Source organism: Ranitomeya variabilis, chromosome 5 (assembly GCF_051348905.1).
Source record: "Ranitomeya variabilis isolate aRanVar5 chromosome 5, aRanVar5.hap1, whole genome shotgun sequence".
NCBI lineage: Eukaryota > Metazoa > Chordata > Amphibia > Anura > Dendrobatidae > Ranitomeya > Ranitomeya variabilis.
Window position 1 is genome coordinate 288,183,789 of NC_135236.1, and position 27,698 is coordinate 288,211,486.

Here is a 27,698-nt window from a genome sequence, read left to right on the forward strand (position 1 = left end):
GCCTGTTACATCATATTCTTTGCACCTGTTTTTGACTAGTTTTTTACCTTTTTTTGTTTGTGCTTTATTCATTATTCTATTTGTGCCTTTTTTTAAGTCTATTTTATATGAACTTGCCTGTTTTATTTTTTTCCTCTTTTGTGCGTGGAGTGTAGTGATTTCAGATGTTTTCCCCTTATTCATCAATTGCAACTTTTTAAAAAGTCACAAATTTAGTGTAACTTCACGTCAGTCGTTTACTTGTGTATTTTTGAGTCCACCAATATTTTGGTGCAATTTTTGCGACTTTTAGCTCCAATGTGTGCAAAGTCGCAAAACAGTTCAAGATAGGAAGAACGATCATTTTTTACTTTGCTCCAAATTCCTGAATCCCTTGCGCCATTTTGATGAATTTGCACAGAAATGGCAACTAATACTACCACACAAAATAGAAAAATGACTTAAAAAGCCCCACAAATAATGAATCGGGGCCATAGTCTTCATTATTTGACATCAGATATATTATGACTAGTGTTGAGCAATACCGTCCGATACTTGAAAGTATCGGTATCGGAAAGTATCGGCCGATACCGGCAAAGTATCGGATCTAATCCGATACCGATACCCGATACCAATACAAGTCAATGGGACTCAAGTATCGGACGGTATCCCTGATGGTTCCCAGGGTCTGAAGGAGAGGAAACTCTCCTTCAGGCCCTGGGATCCATATTAATGTGTAAAATAAAGAATTAAAATAAAAAATATTGCTATACTCACCTCTCCGACGCAGCCTGGACCTCACCGAGGGAACCGGCAGCATTCTTTGCTTAAAATGAGCGCTTTTACTTCCTTCCGTGACGTCACGGCTTGTGATTGGTCGCGTGCCGCCCATGTGGCCGCGACGCGACCAATCACAGCAAGCCGTGACGTAATTTTCAGGTCCTCAATGCCTAATTCTAGGCATTCAGGAATTTAAAATTACGTTCCGGCTTGTGATTGGTCGCGTCGCGGTCACATGGGCGACGCGACCAATCACAAGCCGTGACGTCACGGGAGGCAGGAGACGAGCGCATTTTTAAAATTACGTCACGGCTTGTGATTGGTTGCGTGCCGCCCATGTGACCGCGACGCGACCAATCACAGCAAGCCGTGACGTAATTTCAAGTCCTGATGCCTATTTCTGCATTGAGGACCTGAAATTACGTCACGGCTTGCTGTGATTGGTCGCGTCGCGGTCACATGGGCGGCACGCAACCAATCACAAGCCGTGACGTCACGGAAGGAAGTAAAAGCGCGCATTTTAAGCAAAGAACGCTGCCGGTTCCCTCGGTGAGGTCCAGGCTGTGTCGGAGAGGTGAGTATAGCAATATTTTTTATTTTAATTCTTAATTTTACACATTAATGTTGTTTCGATACCGATACCCGATACCACAAAAGTATCGGATCTCGGTATCGGAATTCCGATACCCGCAAGTATCGGCCGATACCCGATACTTGCGGTATCGGAATGCTCAACACTAATTATGACATCTGCAATTATTACAGATTCAGTGTTCCTACAATAAATGCACAAAATCCATAGTGCACAATATGAATCATTGGATGGTTCAAACTGCAAAGAGATGACATGGTTAATAAATGTCTGAAAACTAACTACTATTCCATGGAAAGGAAATTCCATGACCCCAAAGTCACTCCCAATAATGTATTATACAATCAGAAACCTCAATCACGTATATCAAAAAGTGACATCTTACGACAAACTGTCTTTGTCAAGTCAAAATATAAAAAAACAACAACAAAAACAGACATTGTTGTCAGTCGACAATACTGAATATTTTTTCTTACACCTTGGCTGCTTGATGACAGACATTTGTGGCCAAAACATCACTTTTTTATATGCCTGATTGATTTTTCTGATTGAAAAATAAATTATTTGGAACAACTCTGGTGCCTTGTAATTTCCTTAATGTACAGTATATTACACTAGTTGATACATTTTACAGCATATTTAAAACTGAGACATTTCTGCATAGAAAAATTGTCTCTTTGCATGAAAAATGCTGCATGAAAAAACACGTGTTTTTGCTGCATTTTTTTCCCCAGTCATTACAATGGATAAAAAACATTGCAAAAACGCTGAAAGAATTGACATGCTGCAGATATGAAACTGCTTTAAATCTGCAAGGAAAAAATATGTAACTTGTTCATGAGACTTCAGGAATCTGATTCACTTTACTGGAATGGTAAAATGCTGCATTTTTCATGGTAAGAACATGAAGGAAAAAATTAGGGAAAATGTGTCAAAAAATGCTACGTGCGCGCATGACCTTAAAGAATAACTGTCGTTTCATTCCTTAATTCAAAAATTAATGACACGTGAAAATAAGCAACTATGTAATACACTGGAGAAAATAAGTATTTGATACACTGTCGATTTTGCAAGTTTTTCCACCAACAAAGAATGGAAAGGTCTGTAATTTTTATTGTATATATACGAGAGACAGAATCTAAAAATAAAAACCAGAAAATCATATTGTATGTTTAAATAATTAAATAAGATTTTATTTCATTAAATAAGTATTTGATTACCTACCAACCAAGAATTCTGGGTCTGACAGACCTTTTAGTTTTCCTTCAAGAATCCGTCCTACTTTGCACTCATTACCTGTAGTAATTGCACCTGTTTAAACTCATTACCTATATAAAAGATGCTTGTCTACACACTCAATCACACTTCAACCTCTACACCATGGCCAAGACCAAAGAGCTGCCTAGGGACACCAGGGACAAAATTCTTGACCTGCACAAGTGTTACAAGACAATAGGCAAGCCACTTGGTGAGAAGGCAGCAACTGTTAGTGCAATAATTAGAAAATGGAAAAAACACAAAATGACTGTCAATCTTCCTTAGTCTGGGGCTCCATCCAAGATCTTGCCTCGTGGAGTAAGGATAATTCAGAGAAAGGTCAGGAATCAGACCAGAATTACACAGGAGGACCTGTTCAATGACCTGAAGAGAGCTGGGACCACAGTCTCTGACATTACCGTTAGTAACACACTATGTCATCCTGCTGAGCATGCAAGGTCACCCTGCTCATGCCAGCACATGTCCAGGCCCAATGGAAGTTAACCAATGACCATCTGGATGATCCAGAGGAGGCATGGGAGAAGGTCATGCAGTCAGATGAGACCTAAATAGATTGTTTTGCTGTCAACTCCACTCGCCGTGTTTGGAGAAATAAGAAGGATGAGTACAACCCCAAGAACAATGTCCCAACCTTGAAGCATGTTGTTCCAAACATCATACTTTGGGGGAGCTTTTCTGCAAAGGAGACAGGACAACTGCACCATATTGAAGGGAGGATGGATGGGGTGATGTATCGCGAGATTTTGTGAGATCATTGAAGATGGGTTGTGGCTGGGTCTTCCAGCATGACAATGACCCGAAACACACAGCCAGGGCAACTAAGGAGTGGCTCGATAAGAAGCATTTAAAGGTCCTGGATTGGTCTAGCCAATCTCAATACCTGAACCCAATAGAAAATTTTTAGAGGCAGCTGAAACGCAATGTTGCCCAGTGACAGCCCTGAAACCTGAAAGAGCTGGAGAAGATCTGTATGGAGGATTAGGCCAAAATCCCTGCTGCAGTGTGTGTTAACTTGGTCAAGCACTACAGGATACATCTGACCAGCATTGGACTGGAGTAGTTGGGCCCAACAGAGAAAATCATACTTGGGACCCACCATGCCTAAGGGGTACTAGCTGCAGAGTCTTCCCTTAGCTTCCATTTTGTCAAGCTGATAATCAGGGAATTTGTTCCAACTATATATCTGTCCAAACAATCATCTGACAAATGAGCAAAATGCTTATATGTTGGGTACAATGATTTTTTTGCTTGATTTAAAAACATCCTTATCGTCAGCAGATAATTTTGTGTAAACAAGTCAAGTGCTGCTAAGAGCAATTATATTTTCTAAGCACAGAAAGATTGTATTAATTAGACATGTGCCACATACACACACCAAATACATGGCACATAAACACCAGCACTAAGAAAATATAAAGCTGTACTTTGGATTGTTTAGAATGGTAAATCTAGAAAATTGGAACTGCATTACTGCCATAGAAAACAGGTAAGTGCTATATTATGTACATATGGAATTTTGAAAAATTGGAAATACAATATTGCTATAGGTAAATATACACACTAGTCACACACTAAACAGAGGACACACGCACACCAGTCACACGCTAGACACAGGATTAAAGATGGGCGGACCTCTGTATATTCGGGTCCGGACAAACAGTTAAAAAAAAAAAGTTTGGGTTCGGGTACCAGAACAGTACCCGGACTCCATTCACATGAATTGGGGGCCCAAACATCAAGTGTTTGCCATGCTGTCATGTGCATGACGGCGCAGCAAACACCGCTTCTGATCGGCGGTAAAATCATTACCGCTGGTAAGACAGCTGCGATTCCCACGCTGTCAAATGACAGCGTGAGCCCAGGTATAAAGTTTACCTCCTGTCACTGGCGTTGGCAAATGGGACTACTGCTCCCAACAGCCTACACCTGCTGCTGTTAATAACGGCGAGAGCAGTAGCGGCTGACTATTCATCAGCCTGCGATCTAAATAAACAATTCCTCTGTATTTTTGCAACCCTCAGCTGTCAGCACAGGGTGGTTATCAAAAATAGAAGGGTCCCCACACTGTTTTTTTAAATTATTTAAATAAATAATTGTAAAAAAACGACATGAGATCTCCCCATTTTTGACAACCAGCCTTGCCAAAGCAGACAGCTGGGGGCTGGTATTCTCAAGCTGGTAAGGGGCCATTGATATTGTCTCCCCCCACCAGCCTGAAAACAGCAGACCACAGCCACACAGAAAAGGTACATATATTAGCTCTGCCTTGCTCTTCCCACTTGCCCTGTAGAGGTGGCAAGTGGGGTTCATATTTGTGGGGTTGATGTCACCTTTACATTGTCAAGCATTGTTTTTTCCACTTGCATTGTAATGTCAAGCCCATGGATTAGTAATGGAGAGGCATATATAAGGTACCTATCCATTACTAATCCTATAGTTATATGGTAAATAAACACACAGCAAGGATAAAGTCCTTTAATTAAAAGAATGACACAGACTCTTTCAATGAATCTAAATTAAACCATACTCACGTCATCCCCCATTACACTGAAGCCACTGTCTCCTGTGATAGAACAAAATTAAAAAACAAAATATCCCTCACCTATCCGTCACTCTGTCCCATGCTGTAATTCAGCACAGTGAGAAAGTCACACGGTGCGGCGCTGAGCTCAGAGAGCTCACCGCAGTTTAGTTTGAGAAATTTCTCCAGGTGAACTGCAGTGAAAAGAGAGGCTTTATCTCACTCCCCCTTCTCCACAAAGCTCCTCATCATCCCCCTTCTCCACACAGCCCCTCATCATCCCTCTTCTCCACACAGCCCCTCATCATCCCCCCATTCTCCACACAGCCCCTCATCACCCCTCCATTGTCCACACAGCCCCTCATCAACATCTTCCCTATGCAGCCCCACTCACGTTACATCAACCCTTTCCAAAATACAGTACAGACAAAAAGTTTGGACACATCATCTCATTTAAAGATTTTTCGGTATTTTCATGACTATGAAAATTGTACATTCACACTGAAGGCATCAAAATTATGAATTAACACATGTGGAATTATATACTTAACAGAAAGTGTGAAACAAATGAAAATATGTCTTATATTCTAGGTTCTTCAAAGTAGCCACCTTTTGCTTTGATGACTGCTTTGCACACTCTTGGCATTCTCTTGATGAGCTTCAAGAGGTAGTCACCGGGAATGGTTTTCACTTCACAGGTGTGCCCTGTCAGGTTTAATAAATGGGATTTCTTGTCTTATAAATGAGGTTGGGACCATCAGTTGTGTTGTGCAGAAGTCTGGTGGATACACAGCTGGTAGTCCTACTGAATAGACTGTTAGAATTTGTATTATGGCAAGAAAAAAGCAGCTAAGTAAAGAAAAACGAGTGGCCATAATTACTTTAAGAAATGAAAGTCAGTCAGTCTGAAAAATTGGGAAAACTTTGAAAGTGTCCCCAAGTGCAGTGGCAAAAACCATCAAGCGCTACAAAGAAACTGCCTCACATGAGGACCGCCTCAGGAAAGGAAGACCAAGAGTCACCTCTGCTTCTGAGGATAAGTTTATCTGAGTCACTAGCCTCAGAAGTCACAGGTTAACAGCAGCTCAGATTAGAGACCAGGTCAATGCCACACAGAGACACATCTCTACAACAACTGTTAAGAGGAGACTATGTGCAGCAGGCCTTCATGGTAAAATAGCTGATAGGAAACCACTGCTAAGGACAGGCAACAAGCAGAAAAGACTTGTTTGGGCTAAAGAACACAAGGAATGGACATTAGACAGGTGGAAATCTGTGCTTTGGTCTGATGAGTCCAAATTTGAGATCTTTGGTTCCAACCACTGCGTCTTTGTGCGACGCAGAAAAGGTGAATGGATGGACTCCTGGTTCCCGCCATGAAGCATGGAGGAGGAGGTGTGATGGTGTGGGGGTGCTTTGCTGGTGACACTGTTGGGGATTTATTCAAAATTGAAGGCATACTGAACCAGTATGGCTACCACAGCATCTTGCAGTGGCATGCTATTCTATCCGGTTTGCGTTTAGTTGGACCATCATTTATTTTTCAACAGGACAATGACCCCAAACACACCTCCAGACTGTGTAAGGGCTATTTGACCAAGAAGGAGAGTGATGGGGTGCTACCCCAGATGACCTGGCCTCCACAGTCACCAGACCTGAACCCAATCAAGATGGTTTGGGGTGAGCTGGACCGCAGAGTGAAGGCAAAAGGGCCAACAAGTGCTAAGCATCTCTGGGAACTCCTTCAAGATTGTTGGAACACCATTCCTGGTGACTACCTCTTGAAGCTCATCAAGAGAATGCCAAGAGTGTGCAAAGCAGTCATCAAAGCAAAAGGTGGCTACTTTGAAGAACCTAGAATATAAGACATATTTTCAGTTGTTTCACACTTTTTTGTTAAGTATATAATTCCACATGTGTTAATTCATAGTTTTGATGCCTTCAGTGTGAATGTACAATTTTAATAGTCATGAAAATACAGAAAAATCTTTAAATGAGAAGATGTGTCCAAACTTTTGGTCTGTACTGTACATCCTCAGAGTACTCACACTGAGTTCTGGGTCCTCATTCCCATTCGTACAAGGGTCCATTGTGCAGCTCATCAGTCCTCTCCTCACACAGCTCCATGGTGCAGCATGTAATTTCCCTCCTCTCCAGCAGTCTAGCACAGCGCTGCTTCCTGCTATCGGGTCTTCACTGGACTGAAGAAGGCCCCGCCCCTTCTGGTGACATCATTCCCTCCAAAAATCAACTCTGTTCTAGACGCCTTCTTGCTATGTACGTAGTCTCACAGTTTGTGATTGAGTCGGCTGTGCAGTGAGTGCGTTGTTCTATACCCGGTGCCGGCCGTCTACACTGGTCAGCAACTAGTGATGTGAAGTGAGAGCTTTCTCATCACCTGCTGCTACCGGCAGGTAATGAGAAAGCTCTCACTTCACATCATTTGTTGCTGAGCAGTGCAGGCATCGGGATAGAATAAGGGACTCACCTCTTGGTGCACGCGATCAGAATACAGGGCAGACCAGGCAAATTAAGGTGGCAAGAGTTGTGGTGCTGGCCGGGGGATGGCCCTATTGGAGGATTCTCCAATTTCCCGGTGGGCCAGTCTGACCCTGCGTCTGACCTCTGTAATTGCATAGATTTCTGTACCAAATATTAAGTTCTGTTCCTCTATTGTACCAAATAATTCATGCAGTAAAATGCAAATTAAATAACAACATCAATATACAAAAGTACAATCATTCTCTCAGGCCACAGACTAAGAATGATCCTATTTCTGTAATGAAGTATTATTTGGGCCCAAGTGTATTAAATGGTTATTATATTATTATTCTGACCTCAATAACACTTATCAAACATAACCACTTATTCACTTTAAAGGACATCCTAAATCTCCAATCAGCGACTAGAATATACTATCCTTAGTTTTTCTTTAGATACGTATCTGCTATATTGAACACTAAAATAACATAATACAATAATAAAAATGAAATATTAGCATTTAAAATTTTAAAATGAAATATTAAAAGTTAGGTTTTATAATTCTACGTTTTACTCCAATTGAGGTATTTAGTTTATAATTATTTGGTGAATTTAAAATGCAAATTAATTATGTAAAAATCATACAATGTGATTTTCTGTCTCCCACACTGTACCATATTTTTTGACTATAAGACATACTTATTTTCCAAAACACGTTTGGGGAAAATACGGGTGCGTCTTATTGTCGGAATATACTTACGAATAGTGTGGCGGCAGCAGGAGTCGGGCAATTCTGCGGCGGTCCAACTCTGCAGTGCGATGATCACACTCCCTTCCTAGGTTGATGCAGCAGGTTTGGCAGTGCTCTGTCGTGCGGAGGCTGCGGCAGCATTTTGTGAAAGCCCGGAGGCCCCGCACATCCATTGTTGTGATGCGGTGGCCTCTGGGAAAATGGACTCCGAGGGCGACGCATGCTCAAATTGAGATCTCAGCAACGAGATTTCAGGACGAGATTTTGCTGCCGAGATATCAATCTGAGCATGGGCTGACCCCAGTGCCCATTTTCTTGGAGGCCACCGTATAGCAGCAATGGATGTGCGAGGCCTCCAGGCTTTCACAAAATGCCAGCACATCCCGCGCACCACAGAGCATCGCCAAACCTGCCACACCAGCCTGGGATGGGATTTCCTGGAGGCCACCGCATCACAGCAATGGATGTGCGGGGTCTCCAGGCTTTCACAAAATGCCAGAGCAGCCCCCCGCACCTTTACCACCACCAAACCTGCCACACCACTCTGGGATGGGAGCCATATCGCTGGACCCCTGAACACCCTCCCTGTGACCACGCTCCACCAATGCTGCCGATCCCCCCCGGTAAACTGAATTATGACTGTAAGACAGGCCCCCATTTGACACATTAATTTTTTTTTCCTATTTTCCTTCTGAAAATTTGGGATGTGTCTTATGGTCGGGGGCATCTTATAGTCCGAAAAATACGGTAAGTGTACTTACAATAAAAAATGAGCTGGGAAAACTTGCAAAATCGTCAGTGTATGAAATACTTATTTTCCCCACTGTATATCAGAGAAATCCACTTCCTTTGCTTCCTTGACTGATCATTCATTTTTCTAAACTCGAAGGTGAAATCTTTATTCAGTGAAGACAGACTGTAAGGCTTTGTTCACATATCCAGTAATGATCCGTTGGAATGGATGCAGCAGAAATCGGTTAGGAAAAAAGTTGTGATGACTTTTTAGTACTTATTCACTAACTGATCTCTGTCGCGTCCGTTTTTTTAATATTGGAGTCAAAGGGCAATTTGGCATTTGTTGTCGCTAGTTTCTAACAAATCCAGCGAGAAAAAGCTTTTTCCATTTAAAAAAATGGACCTGGTAGAGATCAGTTAGCAAATAAAGGACTAAAAAAGGATCATTACTAGAGAGTGAATATTTCAATGTTCGGTTCGGATTATCATCTCCGATTTAGCAATATTCACTGATTTAGCAATATTCACTGATTTATATAGTTGAATATTCACTGAACATAGCTGAACGCCATTGAAGTTAAGGGTAGGCGAAAGCAAATGCATACATAACACTTTCAAATGTTCCCAAAAGGTACCAAAACAAATCAAATTAGGGTCAGACACCAGGAAAGCAGCCTCAACAACAAAGTGGCATCAATTTCACGAGAGTAGAAATAGTATAATAGGGTCCGACACATCTTCCACTACAGCCAACCCAGTATATGGAGACCCAACCAGGAGTGTTCACATTTCCAAAAATTAGTGTCAGACACCACCAAAGTGGCATACATTTCACCAGAGTATAAATAGTATAATGGTGAGCGACATCTCTTCCACTACAGCCATCCCAGCAGATGGAGACTCAACCAAGAGTGTTCACATTTCCAAACATTAGTGGCAGGCACCACTGAAGTGACATCAATTTCACAAGATTAGAAATAGTATAAAAGGGACCAACACCTCTTCCACTACAGCCATCCCAAGAGATGGAGACCCAACCAGAAGTGTTCACATTTCCAAATAGTATAATAGGGACCGACATGTCTTCCACTACAGCCAACCCAGCAGATAGAGACCCAATCAGGAGTCTTCAAATTTTAAATAATTAGGAGCAGACACCACTAAAGTGGAACTAAATTCAACAGAGTAGAAATTGTATATTGGGGAGCGACATCTCTTCCACTACAGCCAACCTAGCAGATGTAGACCCAACCAAGACTGTTCACATTTCCACAAATTAGTGTTAACATCTGCAGCAGCAGCATCAACGGCATCGCCTAGTCTGTACAGTCTGCGATTGGGGTGGAAAAGTCTTTGGAGATCCATGACTTGTTTATCTTTTGATGAAAGTTAGGCGGTCTACACTTTCAGGGGACAGCCAGCTGCGCTTATCCATCAGGACACCACCAGCAGTGCTGAATAAACGTTCTGAGAGAATGCTGACTGCTGGGCATGACAAAACCTCCAAGGCGTGAGAGGCAAGCTCAGGTCATCCATCTATTTTTGAAGACCAAAATGTGAAAGTGTCCAAACCCTCACTGAAGGTATTGATATTGAATTCTAGATATTTCTACATCATCCTCTCCAGTCGTTCACCACATGTCAGATCTGGACTCTGTTGTGCTGGTGCACAAGCTGGTCTAAAAAATGTGTCACAGAAATTGCTTCTTCCACTTACAAAACTGCTGCTGCTACAGTTGCTAATGTTTTGGTGTTGACGAATTGACGTGCCAGAGTTTGGAAGTCTAGAGCTGCGATGCACACTGTATGCCACACTTCTGTCTTGGGGAAAACTTCTCTTGAGGTTGTGTAAAATCGTGTTTCGATACTCCAGCATTTGCTGATCCCTTTTGTCTTATAACGTGGATCTAACAGAGTGGCAACTCAGTAGTCAGCACTATTTCGAATCATAACTATTCAGGGATCATGTTGCAGATAGTGCAGCAAGAAGGCACTCTTATGTTGGGCTCTTCCATGAAGTCCAAGCCTATACTGTGTTAGTGGCTGGGTAACACTGATGCTTTTTTCTCAGTCCCCTCCCGCCAACCACGAACAACAGAGAGACAGAGAGAAGATGATTATCCTTTTCATCTTCTGACAGTTGGTTGCCCATCACCTCTTCCTTCTCCATTTGTTGCTCTGCTTTTGCATCTTCACTAACAGTTTGCCTGGTATCACTAGTCCCCCTCAAGCGCAGTAATCCACCTTCCCTTGGCATCCGCCGGTGTGATGGCAGTCTGGAACTTTGAGACACTGTTATCCCGTTCGCATCCTCCTGTGCTTCCTCACCCTTTTCTGGTACCACCACCTCCTCCTGCAGGCTATTCAAAGTCTGTTCCAGCATGTAGATGACCAGAATAATTATGGTGATGATGGCATTGTCAACGCTAACCATCTTAGTAGCCATTTCAAAACTGTGCAGAAGGGTGCAGAGGTCCTTAATCTGTGCCCACTGTGTGGACATGATATGTGCCACGTCTGTACTGTGTTGGCCCTGACTAAATAACAAGAGATACTGCATCAGGGCTCGTTGCTGCAGCACTGTTTTTGGACATAGACTTCCCTGAATCCAGATTCAGTGGAGAGAGCCATTACTCAAATTCGACTTGGAGGGCATATCAATTTTAACACTGCCTGACTGCAGTGAGCCCTGACTGCGCAGTACCAAGTTGGTGTGGATTTGCTCTGCACATTTGTCTGTGACATGCTGGTATAGTGCAGGAACAGCTTTCTTAGAGAAGTAATGGCGACTGGGCAACTAGTAATGGAGCACAGCGATGGCCATCAGGTTTCAGAAACCATCTATATCTACCAGATGGAATGGCAGCATTTCCATGGCCAACAGATTGGAGATGGTGGAGTTCAAGTTCTTAGCTTTCTCATGTGTAGGAGGAAACAATCTTTTTCATGACCACAAAAGTCAGCCGGCCGATTTGGAGGCAAGTCTAGAGTTCCCTTGTCCAGGTGGAAATCAACAGCCTTCCCTTGCGCTGCAGTGGAGTAGTCCCTTACTGCCTATGGCTTCACATAAGGGTCTCACAGATGTGATGTTTTGCTCTCTCTGTCCCCCATATAGGATAGGACAAAACCGTATGACTGGTGACCGGAGCCTGTTTATAGGGTCTCTTAGATAACCCAGCTCTATGGGGCATCACCGTGCCTCCTGGGTGTAGGTGTGGACAGGTAACTTGCAATTAGCTGTCCTGCCGGTCTCTGGAATAAAGCGTAGAGTGTCATGGTTCTCAATGGCGAGAGAACATAGCCCAGCATATATGAGAACTAGCTCTTGGAAGATGGAAACTATACTGACCATGAACTAAACCTGCCGCACAACTAGAAGTGGCCGGGTAGCATGCCTACGTTTTTTAACCCTAGATGCCCAGCGCCAGCCGGAGAACTACCTAATCCTAGCAGAGGAAAAGACAGTCCTGGCTCACCTCTAGAGAAATTTTCCCAAAAGGCAGACAGAGGCCCCCACATATATTGGCGGTGATTTTAGATGAAATGACAAACGTAGTATGAAAATAGGTTTAGCAAAATCGAGGTCCGCTTTCTAGATAGCAGGAAGACAGAAAGGACACTTTCATGGTCAGCAGAAAACCCTATCAAAACACCATCCAGAAATTCCTTTAAGACTCTAGCATTAACTCATAACACCAGAGTGGCAATTTCCGATCACAAGAGCTTTCCAGACACAGTAACGAAACAGCAGCTGTGAACAGGAACAAAATGCAAAAACACACAAGGACAAAAGTCCAACTTAGCTGGGAGTTGTCTAGTAGCAGGAACAAGCACAGAAGGCTTCTGATTACATTGTTGACCGGCAAGAAACTGACAGAGGAGCAAGGTTATATAGCGACTCCCACATCCTGATAGGAGCAGGTGAACAGAGGGGATGATGCACACAAGTTCAATTCCACAAGTGGCCACCGGGGGAGCCCAGAATCCAATTTCACAACAGTACCCCCCCCTCAAGGAGGGGGCACCGAACCCTCACCAGAACCACCAGGGCGATCAGGATGAGCCCTATGAAAGGCACGGACAAGATCGGAGGCATGAACATCAGAGGCAGTGACCCAAGAATTATCCTCCTGACCGTATCCCTTCCATTTGACCAGATACTGGAGTCTCCGTCTGGAAACACGAGAGTCTAAGATCTTTTCCACAACGTACTCCAACTCACCCTCAACCAACACCGGAGCAGGAGGCTCAACGGAAGGCACAACCGGTACCTCATACCTGCGCAACAATGACCGATGAAAAACATTATGAATCGAAAAGGATGCAGGGAGGTCCAAACGGAAGGACACAGGGTTAAGAATCTCCAATATCTTGTACGGGCCGATGAACCGAGGCTTAAACTTAGGAGAAGAAACCCTCATAGGGACAAAACGAGAAGACAACCACACCAAGTCCCCAACACAAAGCCGAGGACCAACACGACGACGGCGGTTGGCAAAAAGCTGAGTCTTCTCCTGGGACAACTTCAAATTGTCCACCACCTGCCCCCAAATCTGATGCAACCTCTCCACCACAGCATCCACTCCAGGACAATCCGAAGATTCCACTTGACCGGAGGAAAATCGAGGATGAAACCCCAAATTACAGAAAAACGGGGACACCAAGGTGGCAGAGCTGGCCCGATTATTGAGGGCGAACTCCGCCAAAGGCAAAAAAGCAACCCAATCATCCTGATCCGCAGACACAAAACACCTCAAATATGTCTCCAAGGTCTGATTAGTCCGCTCGGTCTGGCCATTAGTCTGAGGATGGAAAGCAGACGAAAAAGACAAATCTATGCCCATCCTAGCACAGAATGCCCGCCAAAATCTAGACACGAATTGGGTCCCTCTGTCAGAAACGATATTCTCAGGAATACCATGCAAACGAACAACATTTTGAAAAAACAGAGGAACCAACTCGGAAGAAGAAGGCAACTTAGGCAAGGGAACCAGATGGACTATCTTAGAGAAACGGTCACACACCACCCAGATGACAGACATCTTCTGAGAAACAGGCAGATCCGAAATAAAATCCATCGAGATGTGCGTCCAAGGCCTCTTCGGGATAGGCAAGGGCAACAACAATCCACTAGCCCGAGAACAACAAGGCTTGGCCCGAGCACAAACGTCACAAGACTGCACAAAGCCTCGCACATCTCGTGACAGGGAAGGCCACCAGAAGGACCTTGCCACCAAATCCCTGGTACCAAAGATTCCAGGATGACCTGCCAACGCAGAAGAATGAACCTCAGAGATGACTCTACTGGTCCAATCATCAGGAACAAACAGTCTACCAGGTGGGCAACGATCAGGTCTATCCGCCTGAAACTCCTGCAAGGCCCGCCGCAGGTCTGGAGAAACGGCAGACAATATCACTCCATCTTTAAGGATACCTGTGGGCTCAGAATTACCAGGGGAGTCAGGCTCAAAACTCCTAGAAAGGGCATCCGCCTTAACATTCTTAGAACCCGGTAGGTACGACACCACAAAATTAAACCGAGAGAAAAACAACGACCAGCGCGCCTGTCTAGGATTCAGGCGCCTGGCAGACTCAAGGTAAATTAAATTTTTGTGGTCAGTCACCACCTGATGTCTGGCCCCCTCAAGCCAGTGACGCCACTCCTCAAAAGCCCACTTCATGGCCAAAAGCTCCCGATTCCCAATATCATAATTCCGCTCGGCGGGCGAAAATTTACGGGAAAAAAAAGCACAAGGTCTCATCACGGAGCAGTCGGAACTTCTCTGCGACAACACCGCCCCAGCTCCGATTTCAGAAGCGTCGACCTCAACCTGAAAAGGAAGAGCAACATCAGGCTGACGCAACACTGGGGCGGAAGAAAAGCGGCGCTTGAGCTCCCGAAAGGCCTCCACAGCATCAGGGGACCAATCAGCAACATCAGCACCCTTCTTAGTCAAATCAGTCAATGGTTTTACAACATCAGAAAAACCAGCAATAAATCGACGATAAAAGTTAGCAAAGCCCAAAAATTTCTGAAGACTCTTAAGAGAAGAGGGTTGCGTCCAATCACCAATAGCCTGAACCTTGACAGGATCCATCTCGATGGAAGAGGGGGAAAAAATGTATCCCAAGAAAGAAATCTTTTGAACCCCAAAAACACACTTAGAACCCTTCACACACAAGGAATTAGACCGCAAAACCTGAAAAACCCTCCTGACCTGCTGGACATGAGAGTCCCAGTCATCCGAAAAAATCAGAATATCATCCAGATACACAATCATAAATTTATCCAAATAATCGCGGAAAATGTCATGCATAAAGGACTGGAAGACTGAAGGGGCATTTGAAAGACCAAAAGGCATCACCAAATACTCAAAATGGCCCTCGGGCGTATTAAATGCGGTTTTCCACTCATCCCCCTGCTTGATTCGCACCAAATTATACGCCCCACGGAGATCAATCTTAGAGAACCACTTGGCCCCCTTTATACGAGCAAACAAATCAGTAAGCAGTGGTAACGGATATTGATATTTAACCGTGATTTTATTCAAAAGTCGATAATCAATACACGGCCTCAAAGAGCCGTCTTTCTTAGACACAAAGAAAAAACCGGCTCCTAAGGGAGATGACGAAGGACGAATATGTCCCTTTTCCAAGGACTCCTTTATATATTCTCGCATAGCAGCGTGTTCAGGCACAGACAGATTAAATAAACGACCCTTAGGGTATTTACTACCCGGAATCAAGTCTATGGCACAATCGCACTCCCGGTGCGGAGGTAGTGAACCAACCTTGGGTTCTTCAAAAACGTCACGAAAGTCAGACAAGAATTCAGGAATCTCAGAGGGAATAGATGATGAAATGGAAACCAAAGGTACGTCCCCATGAGTTCCTTTACATCCCCAGCTTAACACAGACATAGCTCTCCAGTCGAGGACTGGGTTATGAGATTGCAGCCATGGCAATCCCAGCACCAAAACATCATGTAGATTATACAGCACCAGAAAGCGAATAACCTCCTGGTGATCCGGATTAACACGCATAGTCACTTGTGTCCAGTATTGTGGTTTATTACTAGCCAATGGGGTGGAGTCAATCCCTTTCAGAGGTATCGGAGCCTCCAGTGGCTCCAAATCATACCCACAGCGTTTGGCAAAGGACCAATCCATAAGACTCAAAGCAGCGCCAGAGTCGACATAGGCGTCCGCGGTAATAGATGACAAAGAACAAATCAGGGTCACAGATAGAATAAACTTAGACTGTAAAGTGCTAATTGAAACAGACTTGTCAGGCTTCTTAGTACGCTTAAAGCATGCTGATATAACATGAGTTGAATCACCACAATAGAAGCACAACCCATTTTTTCGTCTAAAATTCTGCCGCTCGCTTCTGGACAGAATTCTATCACATTGCATATTTTCTGGCGTTTTCTCAGTAGACACCGCCAAATGGTGCACAGGTTTGCGCTCCCGCAGACGCCTATCGATCTGAATAGCCATCGTCATGGACTCATTCAGACTCGCAGGCACAGGGAACCCCACCATAACATCCTTAATGGCATCAGAGAGACCTTCTCTGAAAATCGCCGCCAGGGCGCACTCATTCCACTGAGTAAGCACAGACCATTTGCGGAATTTTTGGCAGTATATTTCAGCTTCATCTTGCCCCTGAGACAAGGACATCAAGGCCTTTTCCGCCTGAAGCTCTAAATGAGGTTCCTCATAAAGCAACCCCAAGGCCAGAAAAAACGCATCCACATTGAGCAACGCAGGATCCCCTGGTGCCAATGCAAAAGCCCAGTCTTGAGGGTCGCCCCGGAGCAAGGAAATTACAATCCTGACCTGCTGTGCAGGGTCTCCGGCAGAGCGAGACTTCAGGGACAAAAACAATTTGCAATTATTTTTAAAATTTTGAAAGTGAGATCTATTCCCCGAGAAGAATTCAGGCAAAGGAATTCTAGGCTCAGACATAGGTGCATGAACAACAAAATCTTGCAAATTTTGTACCTTTGTGGCGAGATTATTCAAACCTGTAGCTACACTCTGAAGATCCATTTGAAACAGGTGAACACAGAGCCATTCAAGGATTAGAAGGAGAGAAAGAGAGGAAGGCTGCAGTATAGGCAGACTAGCAAGTGATTCAATTAAGAGCACACTCAGAACTAGAGGGGAAAAAAAAAAAAAAAAAAAAAATGTAGCAGACTTCTTTTTTCTCTCCTTTCTCAGCCAGTAATTTAACCCTTTTTTGGGCCGGTCAAACTGTCATGGTTCTCAATGGCGAGAGAACATAGCCCAGCATATATGAGAACTAGCTCTTGGAAGATGGAAACTATACTGACCATGAACTAAACCTGCCGCACAACTAGAAGTGGCCGGGTAGCATGCCTACGTTTTTTAACCCTAGATGCCCAGCGCCAGCCGGAGAACTACCTAATCCTAGCAGAGGAAAAGACAGTCCTGGCTCACCTCTAGAGAAATTTTCCCAAAAGGCAGACAGAGGCCCCCACATATATTGGCGGTGATTTTAGATGAAATGACAAACGTAGTATGAAAATAGGTTTAGCAAAATCGAGGTCCGCTTTCTAGATAGCAGGAAGACAGAAAGGATACTTTCATGGTCAGCAGAAAACCCTATCAAAACACCATCCAGAAATTCCTTTAAGACTCTAGCATTAACTCATAACACCAGAGTGGCAATTTCCGATCACAAGAGCTTTCCAGACACAGTAACGAAACAGCAGCTGTGAACAGGAACAAAATGCAAAAACACACAAGGACAAAAGTCCAACTTAGCTGGGAGTTGTCTAGTAGCAGGAACAAGCACAGAAGGCTTCTGATTACATTGTTGACCGGCAAGAAACTGACAGAGGAGCAAGGTTATATAGCGACTCCCACATCCTGATAGGAGCAGGTGAACAGAGGGGATGATGCACACAAGTTCAATTCCACAAGTGGCCACCGGGGGAGCCCAGAATCCAATTTCACAACAGTAGAGGTCCTTATTCCCTCGGTGTTCTGGCTACCAGGGTTCTGCACCTCAGAAGGAGGAAGCCTGTTCAGGGCTAGTCTCCTTCTGGTATTCTCTCCTTTGCTTCGACTTCCTTCATGCTCGCTGCAATACAATTCTGCCGTCAGAATGTCTCTTTCTGGAAGCTGCAGCTCTGAGGGCATGCACAGCTCCGTTGACCCTCTGTCCTCCTCAGACTACTGTCTGGAACTGACTGAGCTGAGCTCAGCCAGCAACTAACTAACTTTCCCTACAGACTACCAGTTATATATATGTGGGGAGTGACCTAATAAATAGGAGCAGAAGCTCCCCCTGGTGGCCTGTAGTGTGAACTGTTTTGCATGTTTGTGATACCTGGATGCAGTTATCCTTCTTTGCCTCCAAACGTAGCATCACTCTCCCCTGGAGGAAAGCAATACCACTGTGACGACCAGGACCCTGGGGCGCCACAACTGAATACAGATTTTACCCATAAATTGAGAATATTGAAAATGAAAGATCAGCCTCGGAGTAGAAAGAAGCAGATTTCTCTAATATTAATAAATAATAATCATTTTTATTCATATAGTGCCAACATATTCTGCAGCATTTTACAATTAAGCGGAGACATATGCAGACAATAAATTCAATACAAGATAAGTCAGTGTAATAAGATTTATTGAAAAGTATCTTATTGTGTATTATTAATTATTGAAATAAAAATTAAAACAATGGTTACACTTTAAGTCACCTCCATTCCAACAGATCAGGCAAGGGCAGTACAGTATATGGGCCCTTTTCTGTACAATAGTTTGTCATAAAACGCCCCTTTAGGTTTCTCTAAAAGAAGCTGCATGCTTCTTTGGATGTGGAAATGCCTCCCTTACTTCCTGGATTTTTGTACAACTGAACAAGTTTTATCAATGGTATGCCCACCCCTAATTCCTAGTGATAATTTGGAAATAATCGCATTCTAGTAAATACAATGGCTGAGATCTTTATTCTTGTAGAACCTGCAATGCAGCTCAATTGACATATATGTTAAAAGGAATTATATAACTTACAGAAAGTCCAGGGTCTCCCTTGTCACCCTTAGAACCCTGAGATCCATCTTCTCCCTGGAAGTAAATTTTAGCGAATGTAAGCAGTAATACTGTAACACCAATAAATATTTCCATACAAAAAGGCCTAAAAAGCAACATGATAGCAGTATACCTACAAAAAAAGTGCTAAAGTCTGTAGGTACTAAAAGCATATATTTTCTGAAGTTACTATATAAAGCTAGAGGTCAACACATAAAGAAGGGAGTTTAGATGATGACGCTCACAATAAAAAGTTATACTCAAATTGTAAATAAAGAGTAAACTCGGTTTCATACGTCTGACCATGCTCAGGTCAGTATCCCCGGTCTGACAACTGAGTCTCCTGTTCTAAGCTTGGTGCTTCATATACAGTGGCATGTAAAAGTTTGGGCACCCTTGGTCAAAATTAGTGTTAGGGTATGTGCACACGCTGCGGATTACTCTGTGGATTTTTCCGGACTGATTTTGGTAAATCCGCAGGTAAACGGCACTGTGGATTTCCTGCAGAATTACCGTGGATTTACCTCAATTTTGTTGCGGATTTTGTGCGGATTCCACCTGCGGTTTTACACCTGTGGATTCCTATTATGGAGCAAGTGTAAACCGCTGCGGAATCCGCACAAATAATTGACATGCTGCGGAATAAACAACGCTACGTTTCCGCGCATTTTTTTCCGCAGCATGTGCACTGCGGATTTTGTTTTCCATAGGTTTACATGGTACTGTAAACTCAGGAAAAACTGCTGCAAATCCGCATCAAAACCGCTGCAGATCCGCAGCAAGATCCGCAACGTGTGCACATACCCTTATAGTGAACAGTTTAACAAGTTGAAAATGAAATGATCTTTAAAGTAAGTTCACACAGGGTGTTTTTGCTGCAGCAAAACCTGATCATCATGGCAGGAAAGAAGCTGCGCCAAAAATGCAGGTTTAGGTGCGCTTTTGGTGCATTTTTTGCTGCGTTTTTGCCGTTTTTTTGGATGCACACAGAAAAAAAAAACGACTTCCTGTAGATACTGTAGAATGAATAGATAGAATAGATAGATAGATTGATAGAATAGATTGATTGATAGAATAGATAGATAGATAGATAGATAGATAGATAGATAGATAAATAGATAGATAGAATAGATCGATACATTACCTGCGGTATCCTCTTCCCCAGCATTTTCCTACGGTGCAGAGCTTACCTCATGTCAGGCTGTGAGGGAGCGCAGGCTCAGTGACGTTACTGAGCTGCGCCCGCTCCGTCTCATTCATTCCCCAGTACTTACAGCCGGGAGCGGTCGCATTAGCATCACTCCCGGTTGTAAGCTTTATCTCCCCCAGATACTGCGTGGGACACTCGTTTTATATCGGACTATGATAGATCAGGGAGTATACTTTTGCTTTTTTATTTTTTATTTTTTTTACAGAAGATCGATGGCTTAGCTTTGTAATGGCAGAACAATAAAAAGATGGTCAAAACTGTGTGGTGTTTTATTTAATTAAAAGACTTTTTTCTGCATGTGTGTGTGTTTATTTAACCCTTTCACTGCTATAGGATTAGTAATGGATAGGTGTCTTATTGACACCTCTCCATTACTAAGCCGGCTTAATGTCACCTTACAATAGCAAGGTGACATTAACTCCTCATTACAACGCTTGCCATCGCTACAGGGCAAGTGGAAAGAGCCGGGCAAAGCACCAGAATTGGCGCATCTAATAGATGCACCTTTTCTGGGCAGCTGCGGGCTGCTATTTTTAGGCTGGGGGGCCTATATCAATGGCACCTTACCAGTCTGAAAATACCAGCCCCCAGCTGTGAGCTTTAGCAAGGCTGGTTGTCAAAAATGGGGGGTACACCACGCCGTTTTTTTAAATGATTTATTTAAATAATTTAAAAAAAAAGCGTGAGGACCCCTCTATTCTTGATAACTAGCCCTGCTGAAGCTGACAGCAGAGGGTTGCAGCCCCCAGCTGTGAGTTTTGTCTGGCTGGTTATCAAAATTAGGGGAGAACCCACGCCATCTTTTTTTTAATAATTTTTTTTATAAATCAGGAGCGGCAGTTGAAAACTTCCATCTGCCTCTCCTGCTGGCACAGTACTTAGCTTTAGCAGGTGTCAGATGATGGGAGCAGTAGTCCCATCAGCTGACACCAGTGATCGGAGGTGAAGTTTACACCTCCGATCACAGCTGAGCGCTCCCGCTGTCTTCTGACAGCGTGGGAGCCGCGGCTCTCTGATCAGTGGGCAGGATTTCTCAGCCGATCAAAAACGGAGTTTGCCGCGCTGCATATGACAGCGTGTCAAACACTGTAATGTCGGATCCCCCATTCAAATGTCTAATTGTTATGCGATTTTGACACATTTTTTGCACACTTTTTTCCCCATTCATTAAAATAGGTGAAAAAATTGACATGCTGCTGATTTGTAAGGGTATGTGCACACGTAGAATGGTCCACTGCGGATTTTTCCGCAGTGGATTTGGTAAATCCGCAGGGCAAAAACACTGCGTTTTTCCTGCAGATTTATAGTGGATTTACCGCGGATTTTGTGCGGATTCCACTGCGGTTTTACACCTGCGGTTTTCTATTATGGAGCAGGTGTAAAACTGCTGTGGATTCCGCACAATGAATTGACTTGCTGCGGAATGTAAACTGCTGCGTTTCCGCACGGTTTTTTCCGCAGCACGGGCACAGCGTTTTCAGTTTTCCATAGGTTTACATTGTACTGTAAACTCATGGGAAACTGCTGCGGACCCGCAGCTGCAGAAACGCAGCAAATTCCGCATCGTGTGCACAGAGCCTCACTGCTTCAGACCTGAAAGGAAAAAAACAAGCAACATGTTCATGAGACTTTGGGAATCTCATTTACTTTGCTGGTACTAGGTAATCCATCAGTTTTTGTGACAAAACTTCATGGAAAAAAGCATGACCAAAATGCAGTAAATACTTAACGTTGCACATACCTAACAGCTACAGTCTAGTTAGTGCTTATTTAATTTACTGGATTACTTTCCTTTTAAAAAATGGGGGTAATTCCAGAAATTGAAAAAATGTAACTATTTTGAAGCAATGTAGAATATTTTTTTAACCATTTAGTCTCTGCCAGCTTGCTCCATCATTAAGCATCCACTCTGTGGATATAACCAAGGTAACCTTGCATAAGTGGGGTCACTGTATAGGGATAAAAGGGTGAATCAAGGCCAGAGTTCCCATGGAAGCTCGCTAAATTTCTAAAATGTTGTAGGGACATACTTTATTAACAAATGTATTCATTTTTAATGCAAAATAAATGAATCTGCCAATATAATTTATTTTTTCAAACTACGTGAATCCGCCTATTTAAGAACCCCTTTTGTTACAATTTTGTTCTAACACTAGCAAAGACCTTCCTTCCACTCTGTGTATGACTGACATGCTATAAGGGGGCTGGCTTGGTTTATTAGCTAAGCGAACTGTCCTCTATATCTTTACTCTCTCCCTGTTGAAAACACATAAACTTTCAGGTCAACTCTCAGCTGTTTAGCTGACCATTATCTCAGAATAATAATAATAATAATAATAATAAGCTTTGCTTTCTTGTGCACATCCATACAGTAAGTTTATTATTATGAGTATATACAGCTCTGGCAAAAGAGACCACCACATGAAAAGCCTGTCATGGGCAGCCCAATCTCCAGACCTGAACCCCATTGAAAACCTCTGGAATGTAATCAAGAGGAAGATGGATAGTCACACGCCATCAAACAAAGAAGAACTGCTTACATTTTTGTGCCAGAAGCAGTGTGAAAGACTGGTGGAAAGCATGCCAAGACGCATGAAAGCTGTGATTAACAATCATGGTTATTCCACAAAATATTGGTTTCTGAACTCTTCCTGAGTTATAACATTAGTATTGTTGTTTCTAAATGATTATGAACGTGTATTCTTTGCATTATTTGAGGTCTGAAAGCACTGGGTTTTTTTTTATTTTGACCATTTTTCTTTGTCAGAATAAAAAATACAAAATTTATTGCTTGGAAATTCGGAGACATGTTGTCAGAAGTTTATAGAATAAAAGAACAATTTACATTTTACTCAAAAATATACCTATAAAGAGAAAAATCAGACAAACTGAACATTTTGCAGTGGCCTCTTAATTTTTGCCAGAGCTGTATATATCATTTAGTATAGTGCTCCATAGTAAATGCCTAGTATCCGTCCTCATAGTGTCACAGGGCTTCAGCGACAGAGAGGTTCCAGAGAACTGCAGCGCTCTGAGCCTCGTTCACACACAGTGAACAGAAGCTCTTCACCTGTATTCTGACCTGGCTGCTTTGTGCCAGCAATGCAGGAGTTAACCTTATTGCTGTGTTGCTGAGAGCTGGGTCTCTCAGCTGAAGTGGATCTTGTAATCTGATCCTCTATATAGACCCAGTCCTGACTTCAGCTATTGTCAGTAGTGTTGAGCATTCCGATACCGCAAGTATCGGGTATCGGCCGATACTTGCGGGTATCGGAATTCCGATACCGAGATCCGATACTTTTGTGGTATCGGGAATCGGTATCAGGATTAATATCAATGTGTAAAAGAAAGAATTAAAATAAAAAATAGGGATATACTCACCTCTCCGACGCAGCCTGGACTTTACCGCCGTAACCGGGAGCCGTTGTACCTAAAAATGCGCGCTTGAAGGGCCTTAGATGACGTCACGGCGCTCTGATTGGTCCGTAGCGGTCGCGTGACCGCTACGGACCAATCACAAAGCAGTGACGTCACCTAAGGTCTTTCAAGCGCTTGAAAGACCTTAGGTGATGTCACTGCTTTGAGATTGGTCACGTAGCGGTCACGCGACCGCTACGCGACCAATCAGAAGCTGCGGACGTCTTCTAAGGCCCTTCAAGCGTGCATTTTTAGGTACAACGGCTCCCGGTTACGGCGGTAAAGTCCAGGCTGCGTCGGAGGGTGAGTATATCCCTATTTTTAATTTTAATTCTTTCTTTTACACATTGATATGGATCCAGGGCCTGAAGGAGAGTTTCCTCTCCTTTAGACCCTGGGAACCATACAGGATACCGTCCGATACTTGGTGTCCCATTGACTTGTATTGCTATCGGGTATCGGTATCGGATTAGATCCGATACTTTGCCGGTATCGGCCGATACTTTCCGATACCGATACTTTCAAGTATCGGACGGTATCGCTCAACACTAATTGTCAGTGATCAGTTCTACTGCCTGGCTTGGAGGTTGAAGGAGCGTAGTGTTGGAGGTTTATTTACAGAGATTGGTGTCTGCTGTTTTGGTTGCATGTAAAACCTGTTTTCCTTCCTAGTTTATTCCTTCTCTTCCCTTCTCTGTGTTTCCTCTGTGGTTGTGTGAGCATTTGGTGAGTTTGAGACTTTTAGTTACCTCGTCTGTTTACCCTGTTGTTTGTTGTATAGTTACACTGGTGCAGTCCACCTCCTTTGGGGGGAGAGGGGGCCCCTGATAGGGCCAACTCAGGATACAGGGATACGCTGGCGGTTCAGGCCTCCTAACCATCATAGGTACCCCTGAGATACGGGAAAGCCAGGTTCCCATTATTGTGGCAGGATCAGGTGCGGGTCCCAGTACACCGTCCTGCCCCTATATCGCCGTTTACGGCGTGACACATAGCAGTGGTCCCAGGGATCAAGAATAGAACGCCAGGTTTATTACAAACATTTAGATATCTGGATAGACTTCTGTCCAGAAGGTAATAAAGCAAAAGGTCTTTGCAACAATGCAGTTATTAAAAACATTGTCAAAATATAAAAATCATTTACACTTCCCTCACCATTTCACCCTTTACTCCTGGTATTCCTAAATTTGCTCTTGGACACGGCAAAGATTTTCCGCTTTTTCCTTTCTCACCCTGGTTTAAAAAGAAAGGGTTAATTTCAATTATTAGACAATTCAATTAAAATGTATACTGCATTGTAGAAAATAATACTACATAGCTGCCTGTGACAGCTTAATGGGAATATGTCATCACCAAATAACCTACTCTTTAAAGCAGTTAATTATGGTAAATATACTTTTTTAAATGTTGGGTATATTTTATTTTTGTTCTGACCTGTATTATAAAAATGACGTCTTGCCTTTTTCACACTCATGAATTTGGTTATTCCTACTTTCTGTTCTTACATGACAACCAAAAGTCCATTAGCAGCAAATAGACTAACTGCCCCTATCTTTTGAAAAGAAGCATCACCCACTATACGAGCTGTTCTTGAAGCAGAAGAGCACATTCAGCAGCCGTCTAATCCTACTAAGGTGTAAGAAGGAGAAATTCAGGAAATCGTTTGAACCTACTGCTATGGGGATGTATAATAATTTCCTAAGGGTGGTAGATAATAATGACTGATTGCAGGTGTACTAATGTCAATTAACAGTGATTTATATACCTGAACCACCCACATTTATTTGTTATGTAATGTTGGTACACCTGTGCAAGATTTGTGTCCAAATAGTTTATGTACTGCTGTTTGTATTGCTGCTGTAATACTGTAATTTCCCCCCAGGATCAATAAAGTGTATCATATCGTATCTAATGACCATGAGTAAAGGATGTTGGGAAGGGAGAGGAACAGGTAAAGCTGTAATACTACCAACTGTGACTTGAGGACCCCATGCTATCAGCTTTGCGTAGCACTGTTATTTGTCATTACACTGCTGTCTGTCTTGATAATGAGACTTTTGAAAAGTCTTCTTTAAAGGGAACCTGTCACCCCCCAGGCATTTTTAACTAGAAGAGCCACCTTGTGCAGCACTAATGGTGTATTCTGTCAAGGTGGCTCTTTTAGTTGGGGTCCCTTTCAACGCTGCAATATCCAATTTTATAAATACTATGTCCGGAAATACTTCCGGACATAGTGCGCCGGTGCATGCGCAGTAATGCTTTTCGGCTTTGCCCGCAGTTGGGCAAAGCATACTGCGCGTGGCGAGCGAAGATTGCATTGCGCACGCGCGAACTATGGAGGACAAGTACTCTAATTCTCGAACATATTGCAGACAACAGGGACGGATAGGGTGAAGAAATGAAGACGAAACGCCGCCCATCAGATCGGAAAAAAGGCATTTACATATCCCGCCAATTTGAGGTGACAGATTCCCTTGAAAAACAGTTCTTTGCTGGCAGTCCATCTTGCTTTGACACAGTGAATTGTCATACTGAAGTCTATAGAGAGGGGAAAGTGGAGGAGGAGATAGGAGCAGAGAGAGGATCAGAGTGAGAGGCAGAGAAACAAATTATTCTAATTCGACTAGATTATCCCACATTCACAGCTACTCTGATCACCACTGCTGTATAATTTCTTCCAAACCACTGCTGCTTCCCTGCTATCAACTGGAAATATAGCAGGAATCCCTTTCTGTGTGTTTAGTTTAGTTAATATGAGACATCAATGCATCTAGTTTCAACCCACTAGCTCAGAGTCAATTGCAAATTAGAAATTGAGCCTGCAGAGGGAAAAACTGTTGAAAAAGCGGGATACAAGTTATATAATGGCTAAAACTAGTTTTTATTCCTCATGTACAGTTTATTCTGAAAAGTCACTTAAATGTATCGTTCCCTTATAAAACTGATTACAAGTTGCAGTCTTACTAGTTATATACATTTCAGTATAAATGAGCACTTCTTACCTGGTAATGACAATTTCATCAGAGCTGCATTGATTTTTAGGAGTATGAGAAAGTCTGAAATCTGCTTGTTCCATCAGAGGCTTAAGCTGCTACTCTACTATTCTAATGCCCTTGCTATCAACACACATTTTGCTCTTCTTGGCCCCCACAAAAATGCACACTGAGTTGGATGAAGTATGTACTGTATTTTTTTTCCAACAGAAAAAAATGAAATAAGCAGTTCATAGACGCCACAAAAATAACAATAATTTCTGCAAGTTGAAGTGTAACCTGTCCATTCTGTTTTTCTAATTATTACAGATGCCAAAGGATTCCATAAATTGTGCCGCTATGTAAAATACATAGCTATAATTGTACAGTTTGGTGGAGCAGAAGCCGCACGCTCACCTACTCTGCCAGTCACTCTAGTAAGCCACCAGATACATTAGGTGAAGGCTAATGAATTATGTTGCCTGCGTCAAACTGATCGAACTACAGCCATAATAGGGCACAAATGTTGTCACAAACGAATATTGTTAATGTTAATAGGGCACTATTAGAGTTGGGCACTACAAATTTGTGGAGTTGCAGAAGAGACTGTTTATTTGTGGGAGTACTATACAGTTGTGGAGCATTATCACTTTGCGGGGGCACAGACAGTTATTTTTCACACAAAGATATGTGCAAGAAAATTCATGTGAACATGCCATATAGCTGTCAGTTTGAATGATGTTTTGTATGGTCTTTGAAAAAAAGAAGGTAAGCGACTTAATGTCCAAAATCCTTTATTATCAATAATTGTATCCATTATTCATACTTCATATGGTAATTAGTGCTTATTTACATCAACATTTAAAGGAAGAATCTAGCAATAGTTTGCTTGTATTCATTTTGAATTATAATTAG

At 43.0% G+C, this 27,698-nt stretch overlaps 1 protein-coding gene across 1 annotated transcript in view; it reads right to left on the bottom strand.

Moving 5' to 3' along the window:
- The window catches only part of LOC143774986 (uncharacterized), an 862,433-nt gene that overhangs the window by 100,580 nt on the left and 734,155 nt on the right, over positions 1-27,698 (bottom strand). Inside the window, exons 94-95 of the mRNA XM_077262800.1 lie at positions 24,967-25,044; positions 19,167-19,220 (exon numbers count right to left, since the gene is read on the bottom strand). Coding sequence (XP_077118915.1) covers positions 19,167-19,220; positions 24,967-25,044 — 132 coding nt within the window. The remainder of the gene's footprint in view (positions 1-19,166; positions 19,221-24,966; positions 25,045-27,698) is intronic.